Source organism: Cyprinus carpio, chromosome A21 (genome assembly GCF_018340385.1).
Source record: "Cyprinus carpio isolate SPL01 chromosome A21, ASM1834038v1, whole genome shotgun sequence".
In the NCBI taxonomy this organism is placed as follows: domain Eukaryota; kingdom Metazoa; phylum Chordata; class Actinopteri; order Cypriniformes; family Cyprinidae; genus Cyprinus; species Cyprinus carpio.
The window spans coordinates 12512384-12532110 of record NC_056592.1 but is presented as its reverse complement, the minus strand read 5'-3'; the positions used below and the strand labels follow the sequence as shown (position 1 = coordinate 12532110).

Sequence of the window (19727 nt, the reverse complement as noted above, 5' to 3'; positions counted from 1 at the left end):
AGTTAAATGGTACTGTATTTGTTTTATTGTTATATTTACAGCAAATTACTAGGTTTATAATTTGCATAAACTGGAAAATGTACAACTATAATTTACCTCAATGATTCATAAACAATTTTGTGGGAAAAAAAAAAGATTGTGATTTGTCATTTTCAAAAGACTGATGCTTCTAAAAATATCACAAATCATTCTCAGTTTTGTCAATTTATCTATGTTTGCCAGCTAGACGACTTTAGCTGGATCATGTATTTGAATCAGGAGAATTCACAACACAGAATCACAGAAAACCACATGAAGCATAAAGCATAAAAACATAAAGCATAAAGCACATGATCAATGAACATACTGTAAGATATAAAGAATGTATTAATGGCCTTATAGGGCAAGTGATAGCTCCTTTAACTGGCCTGAAACACACTCACAGTGGCCACAGGCCATCCTTATTGTGAAGCGCTGATTGAAGGATTTTTTGAGATGTCTTAGAGACAAAAAAATTTTCTTGCATTTTTGAGGATTTTGTGCTTCAGACATGCTATGTCAGGAATGTAGATGAACAGCTGCCTCCGAGAGACTTGGACTCACTCATCTGCTGGAGAAAGTTTGTCAAACTAGATGCCATTTAGGGTTGTCTGTGACTATGATTCCTCTGGGTGAAACATCGCAAGGTCACGTTGGAGGTCTGGAGTTTGTCTAATGCCACTGGAGCAAATGTGAAGCTAAAAACTCTGCTTGTACAGGAGAGTCTGGACTTGTTATCTGACGATTGGGCCTGTCTCCAGCAGTTGTTGAAGTTATTTGTAGCTTACAAAATCAGAAATTTACTGCACAAAGAATCTGGCATTCTATTCTATTGGCATTTTGACAAGTCTCACACTTTACGTGCCAAAAAGGATACTCCAGTAATATTTTGTCTAAACCTCTAGTCCCCCAGGTACTCAAGAGCTGCACCGAGTTCATTGAGAAGCATGGAGTGGTTGATGGAATGTACCGTCTCTCTGGGATTGCCTCCAACATTCAGAAGCTGCGGTAGGACATAAACACACTCCCCTAATTGCTAGTAGCAGAGATAGGGATTTATCATACTGCTTGAGAAACTTTGAATGCAGTGGCTGAATATTAAGCTGCTGATAATTACATTTCATAATGGGAATGTTTGTATTCTTGAATACGGGAGGAAATGAGTACACCAGCGGGATTAGATGGGGGGGGGGTTATTACAGGGTCCAGAAAAAGCTGACCTATTAACAAGTTTTCCCTCCCCCTTGTATTGCTTCATGTACAGCCTTGTCAGTGAATAAACTTGAAACGTAATAAATACATGCTTTTTTTATATATATATAATTTATAATGTGTTTTTTTTTTATATTTTATATTTATATTTTTTATATATTACACATTTCATGTGAGTCACAATAGCATACCAGTTTGGGGTCTGTAAGATTTTTTCAGATGTTTTTATAAGAATTCTCTTATGCTGTCTGTGTTTTGATTTATTTGGTCATTAATTTGGTCAAAAATTCGGTTATGTTGTTTTTTTTTTGAAATTTTATTTAAATTTTTTATATTTTTATATATTTTAAAATGTAATTTATTGCTTTGATGGAAATCTCAATTTTCAGCAGCAGTTGTGGCAGTGTCACATGATCCTTATGGAAATCATTCTAATATGCAGACTGTGTGCTCAAGAAACATTTCTTATTATTATCAGTGTTGAAAAAAAATATTTTTGACTGACAGTGCGAAGTGACATTTTTTTTTAAGGATTCTTTGATGAATAGAAAGTTCGAAAGAGCAGCATTTATATGCAATAGAAATAGTTTGTAACCTTATTAATGTCTTTGCTGTCCCTTCTGATCAGTTTAATGCGTTCTTGGTGAATAAAAGAATTAACTTCTTCATCAGCATTAACCATTAAAAACCAAAATTGTTCGTCAGTTACTTCAAATGTCATTCAAGATTCAAGATTTTTATTTGTCACATACATGGTTATATGGAGAGCATATGACCAGCAGTGAAATGTAAATAAATGTATTGACCCTGACGTGATAATTATCATGTCATAAGCTAATGTAATTTCATCCAAATTGGTTGAAATTAAGGTTTTAAGCACACACCAATTGGTTGAAATGTGTATTAAGCACTGTAATAAGATATTATAAGCTAATGTAATTTCATCCAAATTGGTTGAAATTAAGGTTTTAAGCACACACTCTGAACAGATCCCAGATCTGACTAAAGATGTTTACATTCAAGACATACACTGTGTGGGCTCCCTGTGCAAGCTTTACTTTCGAGAGCTTCCCAACCCACTTCTCACCTACCAGCTGTATGAGAAATTCTCGGTAAGCGTTTATCCCAGAACGACAGGCCTTATAAAGAGTCTTTTCTCAAACTCACACACTCTTTGTCATACAAATAGCTCCAGCTGAGAGCACCTTTTATATTAGAACAAGCAGCCCATACTTATGATATCAAAACCTTTTTAGTTCTTGGTGTGATAATATGCGTGGGTCTCTTATCTGAGACTGACAAAACAGCGCAGAAGTCATTGAAGCCTTTAGGCTATTTGTTGTATAGATTACTTTTAATGAGTATGCAAAATGTCTCTTAGAGCCCTGCTTCACAAAGAGTTCATCTGCATGCTAAACAAAGCAGTGACATTTACAGCATCTGGAGATAAGTCTCTGCAAATGGAAATGGCTAGTGTAAAGAGTGCATCAGTGTTTTCAGGTTGCTATGGAAGCAGTGAAACTATAATGCACAGGAAATGCGATTGACCATGTGCTTTTGTCCACTCAGCAGTATAGTGTGAACATGGGTTTGAGAGTATTTTTGTTTGTTAGAGCTGCTCTAGATGCAGTGACCCTGATTTACAGCCGCTCTTCTCCTTTTTTAGGAGGCTGTGTCAGCAGCCACAGATGAGGAGAGGCTGATCAAAATACATGATGTAATTCAGCAGCTGCCGCCTCCGCATTATAGGTTTGTAGATGGCCACAGTGCCCTCTGGAGGTTGCTATAGGACTTGCATTCCTTTTTTCAACATAGCCACATTTTTCAAATGTTACAGCCTTTTTATTAATCTACTGCATTAAGCATACCAATTATATTACTAATGCAGTTCAAGTACGTTTATGACTGAGGGAAATAGAGGCGGTTATTACAGCATTGTTCACTTAAATGAGTGTGCAACTGAATCTAATCCATTATGCTAATTTTACTTGGTGTCTGATTTTAATGTATCTGTAGTTTTAACGTTAAATATTCATGCTTCTCTTGTAGGACTCTTGAGTTTCTTATGAGGCATCTTTCACACTTAGCAACCTTCAGCTATGTAACAAACATGCATACGAAGAATTTGGCCATCGTTTGGGCCCCCAACTTACTGAGGTAAGATCTCTGCATGATGCAACTGTAATGTATGTTAGGGTTGTGCTGATAGACGATGCCAGCCCCCCATCCACCCCCCCACTCGCCCCCGCCGATGTAATACTTCATCGCGATGTTTCACTGTAGACATTGTCCGATGCCAAATTTGTATACATTGTCCAACCCTTATGCATATGAAAACAGATACTTATGGATACAATTTTATAACTATGCATATAAAAACCTAGTTTTCATAACTAATCTTTGATTTTTATTCTCAACTATAAAGGTCAAAGCAAATAGAATCGGCTTGCTTCAGCGGCACAGCAGCTTTCATGGAGGTGCGAATACAGTCGGTTGTGGTGGAGTTCATCCTCAACCATGTGGATGTTCTCTTCAGCCCCAAACTGAGCTCCCTTATACGAGAGGGAACAGGTTTGCAATAAGGACAGATTAAATATAGACAGATATTTTTTTTTTATATTGATATATATATTCATCACACATTTCTTTGTCTCTGTAGGACACAACTCTTTGTCTCGCCCTAAATCTTTGCTGCTACCCTCTCCATCCACAAAGCTGCTAACATTAGAAGAGGCACAGGCACGTACCCAGGCCCAGATCAACTCACCCATCACTGCAGACAGCAAGTACATAGAGGTGGGAGAGGGGCCTGCAGCCTTACAGGGAAAATTCCACACGGTCATTGAATTCCCCACTGAGAGGTATGTTATATGCTGTTATAAAAAGAACTATTTTGTGCCTGTTATTCTCAAAGAGATACATTTTGTACATTTTACCTTTTTTTTTTTTTTTTGCCTAGGAAAAGACAGCCCATAAAGTCTAAAAAGTCTCCAGTTGGCAGTTGGCGGTCTTTTTTCAACTTGGGCAAATCTTCCTCAATGTCTAAAAGAAAACTACACCGCAATCCCAGTGAACCAAACGAACTCAAGGCCATGGCATTGGCTGGTAAGTGTTGTGCCATTTTGTCATCTTTAAATGTCAGATAGTCATTATCACAAAATAAACCCAGTGGTTAATCAGGCCTTGTATCATGCGGAAGTGGTTTGTTTTGAAGTAATGACCAGCTGATTGTATATTACCCTGCTAATTACTCTGGTAATTACTGAATAAATAAATAAATAAATGAAATATTGATTTTAGTTTAAATGATTTTATTATGTGAGAGCAGAGAGACTGCAGCGCATTTACGAGAGACAACAACAATATTTGACCACATATTGACCAATCAGAGTCAAGTATACTAGAACTCTAGATGTTTGGTTATGTATAAGCAGTTTGTTGTAACTTCTCTGTTCCTGCTTTATTTTCCCTGCTCAGGAGGAAGAGGAGACACCGGTACTCTTCGGTCTGCCAAAAGTGAGGAGTCTCTCACCTCTTTACATAACGTTGAAGGTAACAGACTCCTAAAGCTCTAAAAATATTTAAATAAAGTTGAGGGCAGCCTCAAGTTGTAAACCAACCATTGTGAAATTATAATTTTTTTGCTTTTCCTTTAACACAGGAGAGTCTAAGGTGTACAGGCCACGCAGACCTCGTTCCAGCAGTGATGCTCTCTCTGCTTCCTTCAACGGTGATCTACTGGATAGCAGACAACACTGTAACTCATATGACAACCTGGGCCAAGGGGATAGTGATGGGGATGATGGACCAATCTGTGTGCCTGCTCTCATCTCCCCGCCACGTTCCGCTGACGATGTGGACCTGAGCCCCCCTGACATTGGCATGGCCTCTTTAGACTTTGACCCCATGTCTTTCCAGTGTAGTCTTCCTCTGGCGGAGACTTCCATTTTCTCACTTGACACAGATGAAAGCAGTCTGAAGAGGAGCCCGGGCAGTGCCAGTGGCTCAGAGCCAGTCTCGCCAGTCAGAGCTAAAGTTATGAGTCATTCTGTTTCTCCAGACCACAGTCCAGCCTTAAAGGATAGAAATAAACTGCCCCCTGCATCTTTCTCAGAGAAAGCTCCAGTTCAATCCCTTGAGAGCAGTGAGAAGTCAGCTGTTGTGACTCCTCTAAGCATCTCTGAATCAGCTGCCTGCATGATAAGGAAAGCACCAGAGAGCACTGTGCTTCAGCCCTCTTCCCCTCAATCTCCTATCGACTCTACTGCAAAATTGAGCTTTCTGTCAAGAACCACCGATCTGCCCCTGAGTGAAGCCATTCAACAAGAGCTTCTTTCTAAAGCTGCTACCTTTGAGAGTAAAGAGAGTAAAGGCATATCAAGCATTGAATGTTCACAGACACCTCAGGTCACCTGTTCTCAAGAGCAGCCAGGTAAGCTGAACTGAAACAGGGATATGATATCTTAAATCCATAATGTTTTTTAAGGAGTCATTGGCATTTTTATCCTGAATTAGTTTAATACACCTCTTATAGAATAAGAATATTTTTAACTCCTGAAGTTAAATTAATTTTTTCATTCATTTTATAAAAGATTTTATAATGATGGTTAATTTTTCAAAAATATTTGAAACAAACATGAATACAGAGAGTACATTAAGAACTTAAACACTAGATTTAAAAATATATATATTATTATTATTATTTTATTTTATCGTAAATGCTATCATTAAAGCGTTAGTTCACCCAAAAATGAAAATTATGTCATTAATGACTCACCCTCATGTCGTTCCAAACCTGTAAGACCTCCGTTCATCTTCGGAACATAGTTTAAGACATTTTAGATTTAGTCCGAGAGCTTTCTGTCCCTCCATTGAAAATGTATGTACGGTATACTGTCCATGTCCAGGTAATAAAAACATCATCAAAGTAGTCCATGTGACATCAGAGGGTCAGTTAGAATTTGTTGAAGCATTGAATATACATTTTGCTCCAAAAATGAAAAAAATTACGACTGTTGTGAGTGCTTTCACGACGCTGCTGACGTGTTTTCTGGTGCGCCCAATAACAAAGATAACACGTCAGCAGCGTCATACGTCAGCAGCGTCGTGAATGCGATCAGTAGAGACTCAGGAAGGGAAGGGAATGGTGGATAATGTTGTATTTTTTGTTATTTTTTGTTATTTTTGTATATTAGTTTATTTTAGATGTTTTAACAAATTCTAACTGATCTTCTGATGTCACATGGACTTGTTTTTATTACTTTTCTGGACGTGGACAGTATACCGTACATACATTTTCAATGGAGGGATGGAAAGCTCTCAGACTAAATCTAAAATATCTTAAACTGTGTTCCGAAGATGAATGGAGGTCTTACCGGTTTGGAACGACATGAGGGTGAGTCATTAATGACATAATTTTCATTTTTGGCTGAACTAACCCTTTAACCCCTGATGCCACTGTGATATGAACCTCCAAGGTATACTGGGTTTAATAATTATTTTATTTTTCAGGTTTAGTTCACCAGGCTTTTACCAGTAGTGCTTTGCACGAATAGCTTCAATGTAGAGAAATCTGTCCACAATCTGTAGAAATTTAACATTCCCCTTTCTTACTTTCTCATGAATATTAGCCTGCTTTCTCCTTGTTTGAGTTCCCTCTGTTTTGTCCATCTGTAGGAGCCGTAGCTCTGGACTCACCAAAGGGCAATGTCCCTGTCAGCTCTGTGTCCCTCATACCTCCCCCTCCCCCACCAAAGAACGCTGCCCGCATGCTTGCACTAGCTCTAGCAGAATCTGCCCAGCAGGCCACTATTCTCTCTCAGAGGCAATCCTCTGGACCCCCTACACCAGTGTCCCCCGTTAAGCCACAAGAGTTACTGGAGACCATGGACTGGCCTCCTCCTCCTTCCTTGCCATCACAGACATCCTTGAAGGAAGCCACAGTAGAAGTGTCTAAGAGGTCTGCTCCTATGTCTTCACCACCCTCCACACCAGCTGAAAGGTTAACTCGATCTGTCAGTCTGCACCTCAACACAGGATATAGTGGGAAGCCATCCAGCATTTCTTGCAATAGCCAGGATGTTGTCTCTCCAGAGACCTCAGGCCAGAGTGCTATGCCTTCTAGTCAACCTTTTCAAGTTTCCCAAACACAAAAAAGCCCAGAAAGGCAGCAGCCAGCTGTGGGCCAGACACCTGTGAGCACAGACAAAACCACTACCACAATCACCACACCATCTATCAGCAGCAAGGATACTGTCATTCAACAACCTAGCTCTGAGGTAAGCAGTGGTATATGCAGGGATGTCAGTAGCACTAGTACTTCAGTGCCAAGGCTGAACAATTAAATAATGTTATAAATATTCATAAGCCAGGCCTTCACCATTGTAAATTCAAAATTAGAAAAGCATGTTAACAATTAGTGATGTTTGCCTGCTAGTAAGGACATATGTTAGATCAAAAGCTGCCTGTCATTGTTTTAATTTAATTTGTTAGTATTTATGTGAACCTTTGGAGTACATGTTTTTTGCATGTTGTGTGATATTTCAGTTTTGTCATATTGCAACAAAATTAGTATCAAGAATTATTAAATCATTTATCTGGTATTGATATCAATAGCTAAAATTACAGCGCATGTAAATACGAAAAGGGAAATATGTAAGAAAGCTTACAGTGTTTGTTTGGGCTTAATCCCTAGTTCCATATGACTGAAATGGTTATGCCACCAAAACCCATAAAGACGCCAGATCAACCAGTCGCAATTCTCCAGCCTCAGCCACAAATACAGACTCAACCTCATGCAGCGATTCGGTCTCAACCTCAAGTTCAGCCTCATTCTCAGTCACAAGCACAGCCTCAGTTTCAGCCCAGATCGCAGCCCAATGCTAGAGTTGCACCAACCCCCGCAGCACCTCTTGATCCTGTGGAAAAACCATGGGAAGCCATTAAGCCTGTCCATCCAAAAGCAGATAGTGCTCCTCAACACCATACTCAGGGAGTGATGCCACCAACACCCCCAGTTCGTTCTATTGAAAGTAAACTAGCAATGGCTGCTCTCTGCAATGCTGAGGCTGCAAACCCTGCCAACTTTCATGCCATATTAGAAACATCCATGAGAGGTTCAGTGGAGGAGACTCCCCCACAGTCTCATCCACCTCATCGCAGACCTTCCACACATCAGTCAGGTTACATTTACCACTCAAAAGGGGATGCTGCCCTACTGGAGCCCACCACAGAGGCGTATTACCATCAGCGGGTATCCCCTTCAGGTCAGGCTACGGTGGCATACCATTACAGACCAGAGAGTGTTCCACCTATAGTTTATTTTTTGTTGTGATTTGAGCCACAAATTTCCTATAGAGGCCATGGTGATGGCCGATACAATACGATTGGACCTAGGTCCTACCACCAGTCTATCAAATCTCGTGGCCCTCTGAGAAGTGAATACATTTCTCCAGGCTCACTGCACCACTCCCATGGCTACAGCCAAGTAGATGGACCAACCGTGTACCCAACAATCCGCAGGGTCCACTCCCTACATGTGCCTCCCACCGGTATCCGCTCAACGCCGGTCACCAGAACCGAGGTTCCACCAGATGATGAGTTATTTTACTACCAGCGCCCTGTCTACCACTGCAAGTCTCACCAACCTGCCTCTCAAGCTGACTACCACGTCACACAACTGCAGCCTTATTTTGAGAACGGAAGAGTTCAGTACCGCTACAGCCCCTACTCTGGCTCTCACGTTCTGGATGCCCCTTTCTACGATGTGGACCATTATGGTACGATCCGCTTACGGCACGTCCATTCATTCAGTGGTCGGGATAGTGCCCCTCTCCTTCGGTCTGGAGCCAAATCTGGAGGCTACAACTACCTTTCAAGGCATTTCATTCCTTTAAAGGAGCATAGCTTCGTAAGCAGAGACATGCCACCTTACAGTGGTTCAAAAGGCAGTGTTTACTTTGCATGGGATCCAGAAGAAGCAGAGAGGCTTCGCATACACTCTATCCGAAGGGAAAGCCGAGCAAGGCAAAAAGTTAAGGGTTCTGTTATGTCTCAGTATGACAACATAGGACCCTACATGCCAGTGGATATAGACACGTTACACTTGCGGAGCAAATCAGATCCCGGCAAAACTGTATTGATGGCTGCCGAGAGCAAGGAAGCCAGATATAACAACGTTTCTGGATCTCAGCATGCTTCCAGGCACTTGATCTCTGATCCAGATGTCCTGATGTATATGGAAACGGAGAAGCACTGCCAAGGAAATGGGATGGGGGACAAAACCACCAAACAAGGCAGCTCCAGGACCTACTCGTCCATCCATTCACATCAATCGCAACTTCCACCGCGAAACCTGCAGCACTTACCTGAAGGTGGCCATCTTGACCCGAAGTTTGAACCAGGGGAAAAGCACCTGAGCAGTAAACATTGGCAGGAACACTCTGAGAGCAGGAGTGCCCAACCTCGTTACGAAAGGTCAGATTTGGATCGACACATATGCAGGGTTAAAGCCACGAGCAGCGCCAGTGAAGATGAACAAGCAGTTCCTGTGAAGCCAGCTCCTCCACCCAAGCCAGAGAGATCCCATAGTGTTAGAGAGCGGCAGCATTACAACCAGTCCAGTCTTCCTGCACATCTACCAGAAAATTCAGATAGAGACCATAGTGGATCCTACTCTCATCAGTCACAGGGGCAAAGACAAAGTGCCATTACTTTACAGTCACACTATGACAACCTGGATGATTACCATCTGGTACCTCAGTCCCAAACCTCACTATCAAATCGGGGTGGCTCCAGCTCCTATCACAGCCCTGGTTTCTCAACTCCACATAGTAATCTTGCATACTCCACTGCCTTGGGACAGGGCGCCTTCATACAGGCTGAGCTTTCAGTGCAGAGGCCAGAGACAGAGATTAATGCTGAGTAAACAGGCATTTAATGACAAATAAGATTATAGTAGTTGTCAGTAATTCAGTTGAAGTTTAGCAGCCTCTGCGGGACAGTGGACTGACTTCTGACTGTTTACATTGTTTCCTTTTTTTTTTTTTTTTTTTTTTTAATTTACAAAGAAATGTAAGACTTTTTACTGAACTGAATGTACCATAATTTCTTTAGTTGTTTAAACATTGTGACATGGAGATATAACTTGTTATATGCTGTAGATATTCTGTGAATTTGACAAATGGTACATGAATCATAACCAGATGAGTTATGTATATCTTGGAAGTACTACTGGATATAAGGGATTCTTTTTGTTCTGTTTTATTACTTTGAAAAGGTCTGGGACTGGATATAAATGAAGTGTAAATGTTTGCATTTTAGAAATGCATGTAATCTACATTTTACAGAACAGTTCTGTGTACCTTGATATATGTATTGTGTACTTTCTGGATGTTACAGTAACAGTGGAAGGGAAGCCCTGTTTAAGTCATCCTACCTTCATTTTACACGACTAGGTGGTACATGAAATTCTTAATATTCTGCCTTTGGTTGGGGCCCAAAATGTGCATTTTCATTTTGTCCAAACTGTGCCATTACTATTATATATGATAGGGGTTCATCACAAGCAACTGGATTTCTTTCTTCATTTTAAAACTTGACCAGATTTGACTGAATTCTGCTTGGATGGATTATTGGAGGGATGAACAATGAAGGCAGATTGTGATCGCAGAAGTATTCATTATGATATTGGAGAATGACTGAAGGTGAGAGTGCCAATGTGAAGTAACTTAGACACATTTCTCGTCCCACTTCAGAGAAATGTGTTATTGACAGGGAGTTTTTGATACATTTAGTGATTAAAATATGTCTCTGTCTGATTTTAGACCAGCACCTTACTTGCATCTTTGTAACAAGCTGCATTACTACATTTCACATAGATCTATAAACTTTATGTAAAGGGAACCATTTGCCTGAAAAAGTCCATTCATTTAATAACACTGAACAATTTGTGCTTTTGCAATTAGTACAATGTACATTGCCCTCAGAACAAATCTGTCAGTTGGGGATAAACCAATATTTGAGGTATTGAAAAGGAGAGTTTTATGATTAGGGGACCCGTTTTTGTTGTTTTGCGAAGTCATTGCATGTTACTGTTCTGTCAGATGGTAATTATTATTGCATTACGATGCCTTGAAAATTTGAGTATTCAGATGAGCACAAGCTCACAATGGCATAATTTATATGTTTGTGGTTGATCCCCTTTTTTGCCAAGTCTTCTGAAGTTCATTTTCATTTTGCCAGCATTTTTATGATTGACATTTAAGATGCGGTTTTCTCGTTTTTATTTGTTTTAGTATGTTTTAAATAAGGGGAACCACTTAGACTGTGAAAAAAAATGGTTGGGTTGCTAGTGTGGAAAAAAAATAAAGGCACTCATATGTAACCTCTATTTTATGGGACCTACTTGCACTCTCCTCATGAGGATTTGACCCAAAACTTTAGCATTAAAGCCTCAAAGCCTAATTTAATCGAGCTTGTATGAACCTGCAGTCTGATTTCTTTTAGCCTCAAATAACATTTACTCCTTTAATGCACATTTTTGGGGAAGATATTTTAGTATAGCATACAAACGAGTAGGCTAAACAATACCAGTATTTCTCTTTAAAACAAATACTTATTCAGCTTAAATCTATAATATAATACAGCTGCTGTTATTTGATTTAATTTGGCTGCAAAATGGATTGTTGTAATAAAGACCTCCATTAAGATAGCATTTGATATGTTAATCTCATGCCATTATACTATAAATTCATAGCTATTTGGTCAAATTCCCCCAAACCTCTGCACATCTGCCTAAGGAGCCACATAGCTGACCGCATCTTTTCTGTAATACCAAGAAAGTATTATCATACATGTTGGCTATGACTAAAACACAATGTGCTCTCAGTTAGCCATGTTTCAAATATATTTGTGATAATAAAACGAGAATCTAAGTGTCACCTTTGAACCCAAATAAAATTCAGCTTAGCCTGAAAGAAGGAATGATTCACTGATTCCATTCTTCACTGCTTGTGCATTTAATTCAATTAGCTATTTTACACTTGCTTAAGTTATATTTCTAGTCACTAATTAATTTCATTTTATCATAGTACAATCACAATATCACAAACTATAAAGATAGTTTTTTTGTGGCTTACAGTAAGTCTAATTCTTGTTTCTAATACAACTTTAGTATATATGTCTAATGTACACTACAGTTCAAAAATTTGGGGTTGTGGACATTTTTATTTTTTAAAAGCAGTCTCATGTTCACTAAGGTTGAAAATTGTATTTGATACAATTACATTTACATTTAGTCATTTAGCAGATGCTTTTATCCAAAGCAACTTACAAATGAGGACAATGGAAGCAATCAAAAACAACAAAAGAGCAATGATATATAAGTGCTATAACAAGTCTCAGTTAACCTAAACGCAGTATACGTAGCAAGGGCTTTTAAATAATATAATAAATAAAAAGAAAACCGATAGAATAGAAAAAGAATAGAGCAAGCTAGTGTTAGAGGTCTTTTTTTATAATTGTATAATAAATGAAAAGAAAATAGATAGAATACAAAATTTTAAGAAAAGGATTTTTTTTTTTTTTTTTTTTAATAGAATTAGAATAGTGAGTGAAAAAAGTTAGAGGGTCAAATAAAGATGGAAGAGATGTGTTTTTAAGCCGATTCTTGAAGATGGCTAAGGACTCAGCTGCTCGGATTGAGTTGGGCAGGTCATTCCACCAGGAGGGAACATTTAATTTAAAAGTCCGTAAAGGTGACTTTGTGCTTCTTTGGGATGGCACAATCAAGCGACGTTCACTTGCAGAATAATAATCAATTACTAGTTTAATTATTAATATATTTTAAAATATAATTTATTAATGTGATGGCAAAGCTTAACTTTCAGCAGCCATTACTCTCCAGTCTTTAGTGTCGATGAATCACCCCTCCTTCTGTAAGATCCTTTGCTTTATCAAATGGGTTGTGGTTATACATATAGAAAAGCTGGACGTGTGGAAATCAAGGGTAGGCCAGAAACATCAAAATTCTTTTGATGAACAGAAAGTTCAAAGAACATAGTTTATTTGGAATATAAATCTTTTGTAACAGTAAAATGTCTTTACTGTCACTTTTGATCAAATGAATGCATCCACTCTGAATAAAAGTATACATTTCTTAAAAAAAAAAAACTGACCCCATACAGGTTGCAGCTAATCTATAGAGACGATGTAAGTATTGTGTATTTTAGATAACCAGTTTGAAACCTGAGTTCTTTCCATCATAATACACGGCTGGGGATCAGCTGGAGAAGACAGAATATTCCACTCTAAGTGCCAACGTTTGGGGTGTTTTCATGCAAACTCTGCAGGGCGAGATCTGACCACTTCATCTCTTGCTCTTTGACTGACTCAGTCGATCCGCCGTTGTCTTGTTCTGATTCTGGAATTTGAATGTTTGGTCCGCAGTTGTGTTGTTATGTTTATTGATGTTGTGTGTTAATGAGAAGTTAAGGCATAAATGATCTCATATAACACAAATATAAAGTATTAATGCTCAAATATTTCCACGTATAAAATATGTGGCCGATCTCACATTCCACTGTTAACCGAAGTATTAACAGTACTCGCCATCATTGCGAAGATTAATTTTAACGTACGTAATTCGAAATGCACATATCAAAACTGTAGATGTGAAGTTTTACCAGTGGGATTGTGACGTCTTCATATGGCAGTCTGTCTTCTCTCCAGGCATCATCTGTGAGATCGAGAACTCTTCCATCTCTCTGAACTTCGCTGTCCATGATCAGAGTTTGCTACACAAATTAAAAGAACAAACTACTTTGAAACACTGTATCTATCGTAAATTATGTTGCGCGTGCATTTCATAAAAGTACGCTTATCATGAAAGTTCTTAGATGATCTTAGTGAAAGTAATACAGACCCGTGCAGTCTTCTGCCCAGCGCTGCAGTTTGTTGTTATGTCGCTCTCTGATGACGAAATCTCCTTCTCTTTTATGATTTTCTGTGATGTTTGTTGTTATTTCGGTTTCTGATGTATTTATGTATTATTCATAGTAAACCCAATGTACCTGGGTTATTGTAACTGAGTAATTACAATGTTTCTTTAATTGACCCAGATTAAACTGTAACTCCATATTGCGATGTGCAGTTTGTGAACGGACCTTTTGAGAAGGGTCTGGCTGCAGACTTGCACTTGCACTCTCAGACTTGCACTCTCAGACACTTGCGCTTCCGCTAGTGACATCACTTGCAGTCTTTATTTTATATTTTGTTCTATTTAATTATTATTTTTTGTTTGAATCTCTCAACATTTTACAACAGCAGCCAGGTGTTGAAGACAAGAAAAACAAAAAAAACTAAATTACAAAGTCACTTGCAATCGCCACTTGCACTCTCAGCTACCTGCGACGTCACTTGCATTCGACACAAATCATGCGTGTTGCCAATGGAGACATGGTGCTGTGGTGATTAAACGATTAAAACTAATTTAGTACCGTAACGTACAGGGGTCCTGCAAGTAAAAGACAAGACCCGCAAATTCATGGCCACAAAACAGCAGAATATGAATGCAGTGTGCAAAGTCTCTCATTAAGCGTTTTCCTCCCGTAGAAAACATAAACACTTAATATGGCTTAATGTATTAAGATGCTATTAAAATATCAAATTCAATATAGTTTATTAATATAATGAATAATTTATAAAACATGGCATAATGTGGCATAATAATAGACTAAGATGATAAAGACCAAACTCAATATGCTCCTATTCATTATTCTAAAAGTGAAAAAAAAAAAAATTAAAATATGCATAACTAATATGTACATGCAAGCAGGTGAGCCCAGAATAAATGCAACACGCAAAGTTTTGCGTTAAGCGTTTTTTTCTAGAATAAACTTTCTACAAATCGTTTTATATCAAAGCTACATTACATGTTTTATTTATAATGATTTTCTATGGGAGGAAAATGTTTAACGGTAACGCATAACGCATTGATGCTTTTAATATCACTTAATGCATTTCATAATGCATATATACAGACCAACATATTTGTTGGTCTGTATATACTTTAAGTCAAAAGAAAGACATATAGGCTCCTGAATTGTCTTTATAGTCCATTATTATGCACATTAAGCGTTTTGCTGTATTGGAGGATAAGTGAAAGTTTGCGCATTGTGTTTATGGCCATCTGCTTGCCTTGTAGTAAATTAAATAATAACTATATATTGAATTTGATCTTTTAATTTCACTTTATGTAGGCCTATCTTAATAGATTATGCCATATTAAGTGTTTGTTTTTTCTATGGGAGGAAATTAAACACTTAATGAGAGACTTTGTGCATCGCATTCATATTCTGCTGTTTTGTGGCCGTGGATTTGCGGGTCTTGTCTTTTTCTTGCAGGACCTCTGTACGTTACGGTACTAAATTAGTTTTAATCGTTTAATCACCACAGTGTCTTGTCTCCATTGGCAACACGCATGATTTGTGTCGACTGCAAGTGACGTCGCAGGTAGCTGAGAGTGCAAGTGGTGATTGCAAGTGACTTTGTAATTTATTTGTCGCAGGTAGTGTCTTCAACACCTGGCTACTGTTGTAAAATGTTGAGAGATTCAATACAAAAGTAATCAATAAATAGAACAAAATAAAAAATAAAAAAAAGACTGCAAGTGATGTCACTAGTGGAAGCGTTAGTGTCTGAGAGTGCAAGTCTGAGAGTGCAAGTGCAAGTCTGCAGCCAGACCCTCTTGGGACCTTTTCGTTGAATCTTTTAAACCGGTTCACAAACCCAGTCAAATTTAATTATTCACGAATTATTACGAGCAAAACGTAACGGAAATATGTTTACGGTTGTATAACAGTTATATGCAGAGCTGTTTTCACTAAAACGAAAAAACATTTCAGCAAATGAATTTAGCATTGTTTATCGGAATGTAACATATTTATTTTCAAATCGACTTTTTATGAGCTGAATCACGGCTAAAACAAACTGAACTGGGACAGATTAAAATACAATACGCACTCTTAATAATAAAATCCAATCGAGAAAGTCACAAAGAACAAGATGTTTGCCGTGTGCTAATGCAATAACGTAGCGACGTCAAATAATCATTGAATCTGTTTTTAAACCAGTTCTTCAAAACGATCCATTCGAAAGAACCGATTCGCGGGAAGGAATTGAACTCCCATCACTAACGCCATGACCAGATCGCGCGTCTGTCCAATGAGATGTCAAGAAACTGGCTCGCGCTGTGAGATAGTGCGCCGCTATTGGCTGCGTCCGTTTGTGTGTCTACAGTGAGAGCGCAGAAGGACGGCCTCCGTGAGGCTTTTAAACGCACGTATTTTCTCTTCTGGTGTGTCTTCCAAAGCACCTTTACAGGTGAGCTGATTGTTTTCTACAATTACAGCATTTGGTTTCAGACATGAGCATTTATTATTAACTATAAGACTGCATTCATTCTGTATAATCTGTTTCTTATTCATTTTGTCTTAGGAAAGCACAAAGTAAACATTTACATTGGGCAAAGTGCACTGGAGTGTTTCTTGTATTTTTAGAGTTTGTTACAATATGGCAATGATGATCAAGTGAATTTTAATACTTCATTCACATTTTAGACAGTTAATAACACTTCTGTCCAACTCATAGGGTCAAAGATGGACCTTGTGCTCAACGTTGCAGATAATTACTTCTTCACTCCATATGTGTATCCTTCCTCGTGGCCTGAGGACGAGTCTCTGCGGCAGATCATCGGCTTGATGGTGGTCACCAACCTGGGTGCTGCAATCTTATATCTAGGCCTGGGTGCTTTGAGCTACTTCTTTGTTTTTGATCACAAATTAAAGCAACACCCTCAATTTTTGGAGGTTTGTTTAACCATCTAGCAACCTACAGTCTTTATAAGAAGTATTTTAAAGTATATATTTATATATTTTTTGTGTATGTTTTTGTTTTTTTTTTTTGTTCTGTTTTTGTTGAAAGGTGAAGTTGGGTATTGTTTGTGGTCTTTGCCCTGGATCAGCATACCAACAGTAGCATTGTTTTTCGCTGAGGTCAGAGGATACAGCAAACTGTACGACAGGGTCGATGAATCGCCCCTCGGTAAGATCCTTGGCTTTATCAAATGGGTAGTGGAAAAAAAGCTGGATGTGTGGAAATCACTAGCTTTCAAATTTTAAGGAGGGGTAGAGCAGAAACATTAAAAGTGATTTAATCTGGATGCAACAAACTGACAGCCCTAATTTTGGAAAGTGCCAGTAATGCAGCCTGTCAGATGTGCTTTAGATAATTGTGTTGCTATGGGCATAACCATCTCATACTATTTCTGCTTGTTTTCAGGATGGCCAGGGCTGATTTTCAGCATGGTCTCTTTCCTGTTTTTCACTGATATGTGCATTTACTGGGTTCACAGATTCCTTCACCACAAGTTGATATATAAGGTATTTAAGATATATATTTGAACTGCCTTGCATTGGCTATGGGTAAATATGAGTAAAGACAGGAGTAATTCCTGTTATGTAGTGTTTTTTTTTTCTTTTCTTTTTTTTTAAACAAAATGAATATGCTTGACTTGTAATTAAAGGTAGTGTTTCTATTAAAGCATGTAGAAGACCTAGTAAATATGCCCTGGTCAAGCTTAGGTACTTATAGTTTATTCATTAAATTTAATTGTTTTAATAATGGGCAAGAAAATTAATAGGATGGGAATAAAGAGTAATATTACAAAAGATTAATAGGGTGATATTGAGGACATAGGAAAAACTTAATAACCCATTAAAACAATATGAAATATTTATATAATAATATGAAATATTAATATTATATTTAACAATATTAAATAATTAGCTTTTATTTTTCTATTTTCAGTTTTCATTTTTGGTGATTTTATGTGCCTTTGTCATTTTTAATGCTTTTATTTCGGGATTTATTTTGTTGTTTTAGTGCTTCAACTTAAACATTTCAGTTAGTCACATTTTTTAAGTGTATTTTTTTTTTCATATAATACGTAAACTTCATTTTATATATTCTTTATTTATATTTTTAATAGTATTTTTTTTTTCATATAATATATTGATATATATATGATATATATATATATATATGTGATGTATGTGTGTGTATATATATATGATTTTAAATTCAGCACTATTCATCTTATTAACTTTGTGATATTGGATAAAAAGTCTAAAATTAACTAATTTTTTTATCTTTATATGATGGGTGCATAGTAATAATGACACACCTGCATGGGTCAAAATACAACATATTTTATCTCATTTTGAATATGCTTTCAGCTACCAATAAAAGTGTAGTACTCTCAGCTCCATTTAACTTGCTTTTTTTTTTAATCTTTTCCCTCATATACAGTATTTTCACAAACCGCATCATGTGTGGAAGATCCCCACTCCGTTTGCTAGCCACGCTTTCCATCCTTTGGATGGATTTCTTCAGGGCCTGCCGTACCACATCTACCCCTTCTTCTTCCCCCTACACAAGATTCTCTACTTAGTCCTGTATGTGTTCGTCAACATATGGACCATCTCCATCCATGATGGGGACTACCGTGTGCCCAGCCTGATGGAACAAATCATCAACGGTTCAGCTCACCACACAGACCACCACCTTTTCTTCGACTACAACTACGGGCAGTACTTCACCCTGTGGGACCGCATTGGAGGCTCCTATCGCTACCCTTCAGCCTTCATGGGGATGGGGCCACACGACCACATTAAAAAACTGATGGCAGAAGGGAAGCTGAATTCAAACGGCGTAAACAGCCAGACTAATAATAACAAAATGGTGTTCATGTCAAGAAAGAGTAGGCAGGCAGAATTAGCATCATGAATGAGTTTCAAGGTAAGGTTGGTGTTAATTTCTTGTTAGTGTGGGAAGTCTTAATTAGTACTTAGCAGTAAAATAATCAGTTATGCATAAAATTGCCAAAAGGAAGCACAAAATGTAAAAAGGACAAAAGGAATCAAAGAAAGTACAAAATGTGTATATTTTTGCCAAATAGTAACATTCGCTATGGCTACCCTGTTGGTATTCTTGCTTTTTAGTGAGTATATTTTGCACAAATAAATTAACAAGCTTCTGTCAAGTAAGCGTCTATAATTTCACTGTCATAATAAACATTCAAAGAATGTATGAAGACTGACAGGACTATCCCTTCTTTCCATTAGCAGACTCTGACTTTCTCCATAGCTCTGTTTGTCTATGAGACCTGGTGAAGGTTTTTGCTGATCTACAGTCATCTTGTTTTAAAAGAGTTTCTGTGGTTTGCTTTTGATAAGAAATGCACAGTTTTTCCAAATAATAATAATAATAAAAAAAGATCTGTGTGTTTCTTTGGTGTTGTAATATTGTGCATGGAAATCTGAGGTCAAGTCAGGTTATGTAATTCATTCTTTAGCTTGACAGACACCTCGATTGTGCAGACGAACACCAGATTGCTCAAGTAACATGATTGTTAATAGCAGACATTGTAGATTAGAGTA

The 19727-nt window shown here is 38.0% G+C and overlaps 3 protein-coding genes across 3 annotated transcripts in view; 2 read left to right on the top strand and 1 right to left on the bottom strand.

Annotated features, from left to right (window-relative positions):
- arhgap32b (Rho GTPase activating protein 32b) overlaps positions 1 to 11530 on the top strand; it is a 90603-nt gene extending 79073 nt beyond the window's left edge. Inside the window, 11 exon segments of the mRNA XM_042710888.1 lie at positions 924 to 1026; positions 2204 to 2342; positions 2897 to 2979; positions 3280 to 3387; positions 3656 to 3801; positions 3890 to 4091; positions 4190 to 4335; positions 4708 to 4782; positions 4892 to 5662; positions 6907 to 7508; positions 7925 to 11530. Of these exon segments, the coding sequence (XP_042566822.1) occupies positions 924 to 1026; positions 2204 to 2342; positions 2897 to 2979; positions 3280 to 3387; positions 3656 to 3801; positions 3890 to 4091; positions 4190 to 4335; positions 4708 to 4782; positions 4892 to 5662; positions 6907 to 7508; positions 7925 to 10156 (4607 nt within the window). The 3' untranslated portion in view covers positions 10157 to 11530.
- Positions 11531 to 13022: 1492 nt separating this feature from the next.
- Positions 13023 to 14229, bottom strand: anapc13 (anaphase promoting complex subunit 13). The gene is made up of 3 exons (XM_042711536.1): positions 14153 to 14229; positions 13907 to 14024; positions 13023 to 13657 (listed from the first exon to the last, which is right to left on the bottom strand). The coding sequence occupies exons 2-3, from the start codon at positions 14010 to 14012 to the stop codon at positions 13539 to 13541; spliced, it is 225 nt and encodes a 74-aa protein (XP_042567470.1). The 5' UTR covers positions 14013 to 14024; positions 14153 to 14229; the 3' UTR covers positions 13023 to 13538.
- Positions 14230 to 16474: 2245 nt separating this feature from the next.
- On the top strand, positions 16475 to 19088 carry sc5d (sterol-C5-desaturase). Its single transcript, XM_042710887.1, is given in 6 exon segments — positions 16475 to 16611; positions 16879 to 17100; positions 17212 to 17331; positions 17569 to 17669; positions 18598 to 19021; positions 19024 to 19088. Coding segments are annotated over 5 exon segments (888 nt in total). The 5' UTR covers positions 16475 to 16611; positions 16879 to 16886; the 3' UTR covers positions 19053 to 19088.
- Positions 19089 to 19727: the final 639 nt, after the last annotated feature.

Coding starts and splice junctions, on each gene's coding strand:
- anapc13 (XM_042711536.1), bottom strand. CDS start 14,012: ATGGACAGCGAAGTTCAGAGAGATGGAAGAGTTCTCGATCTCACAGAT. Junction 13,658..13,906: donor CACAATCCCACTGGTAAAAC/TTCACATCTACA, acceptor CAAACATTCAAA/TTCCAGAATCAGAACAAGAC.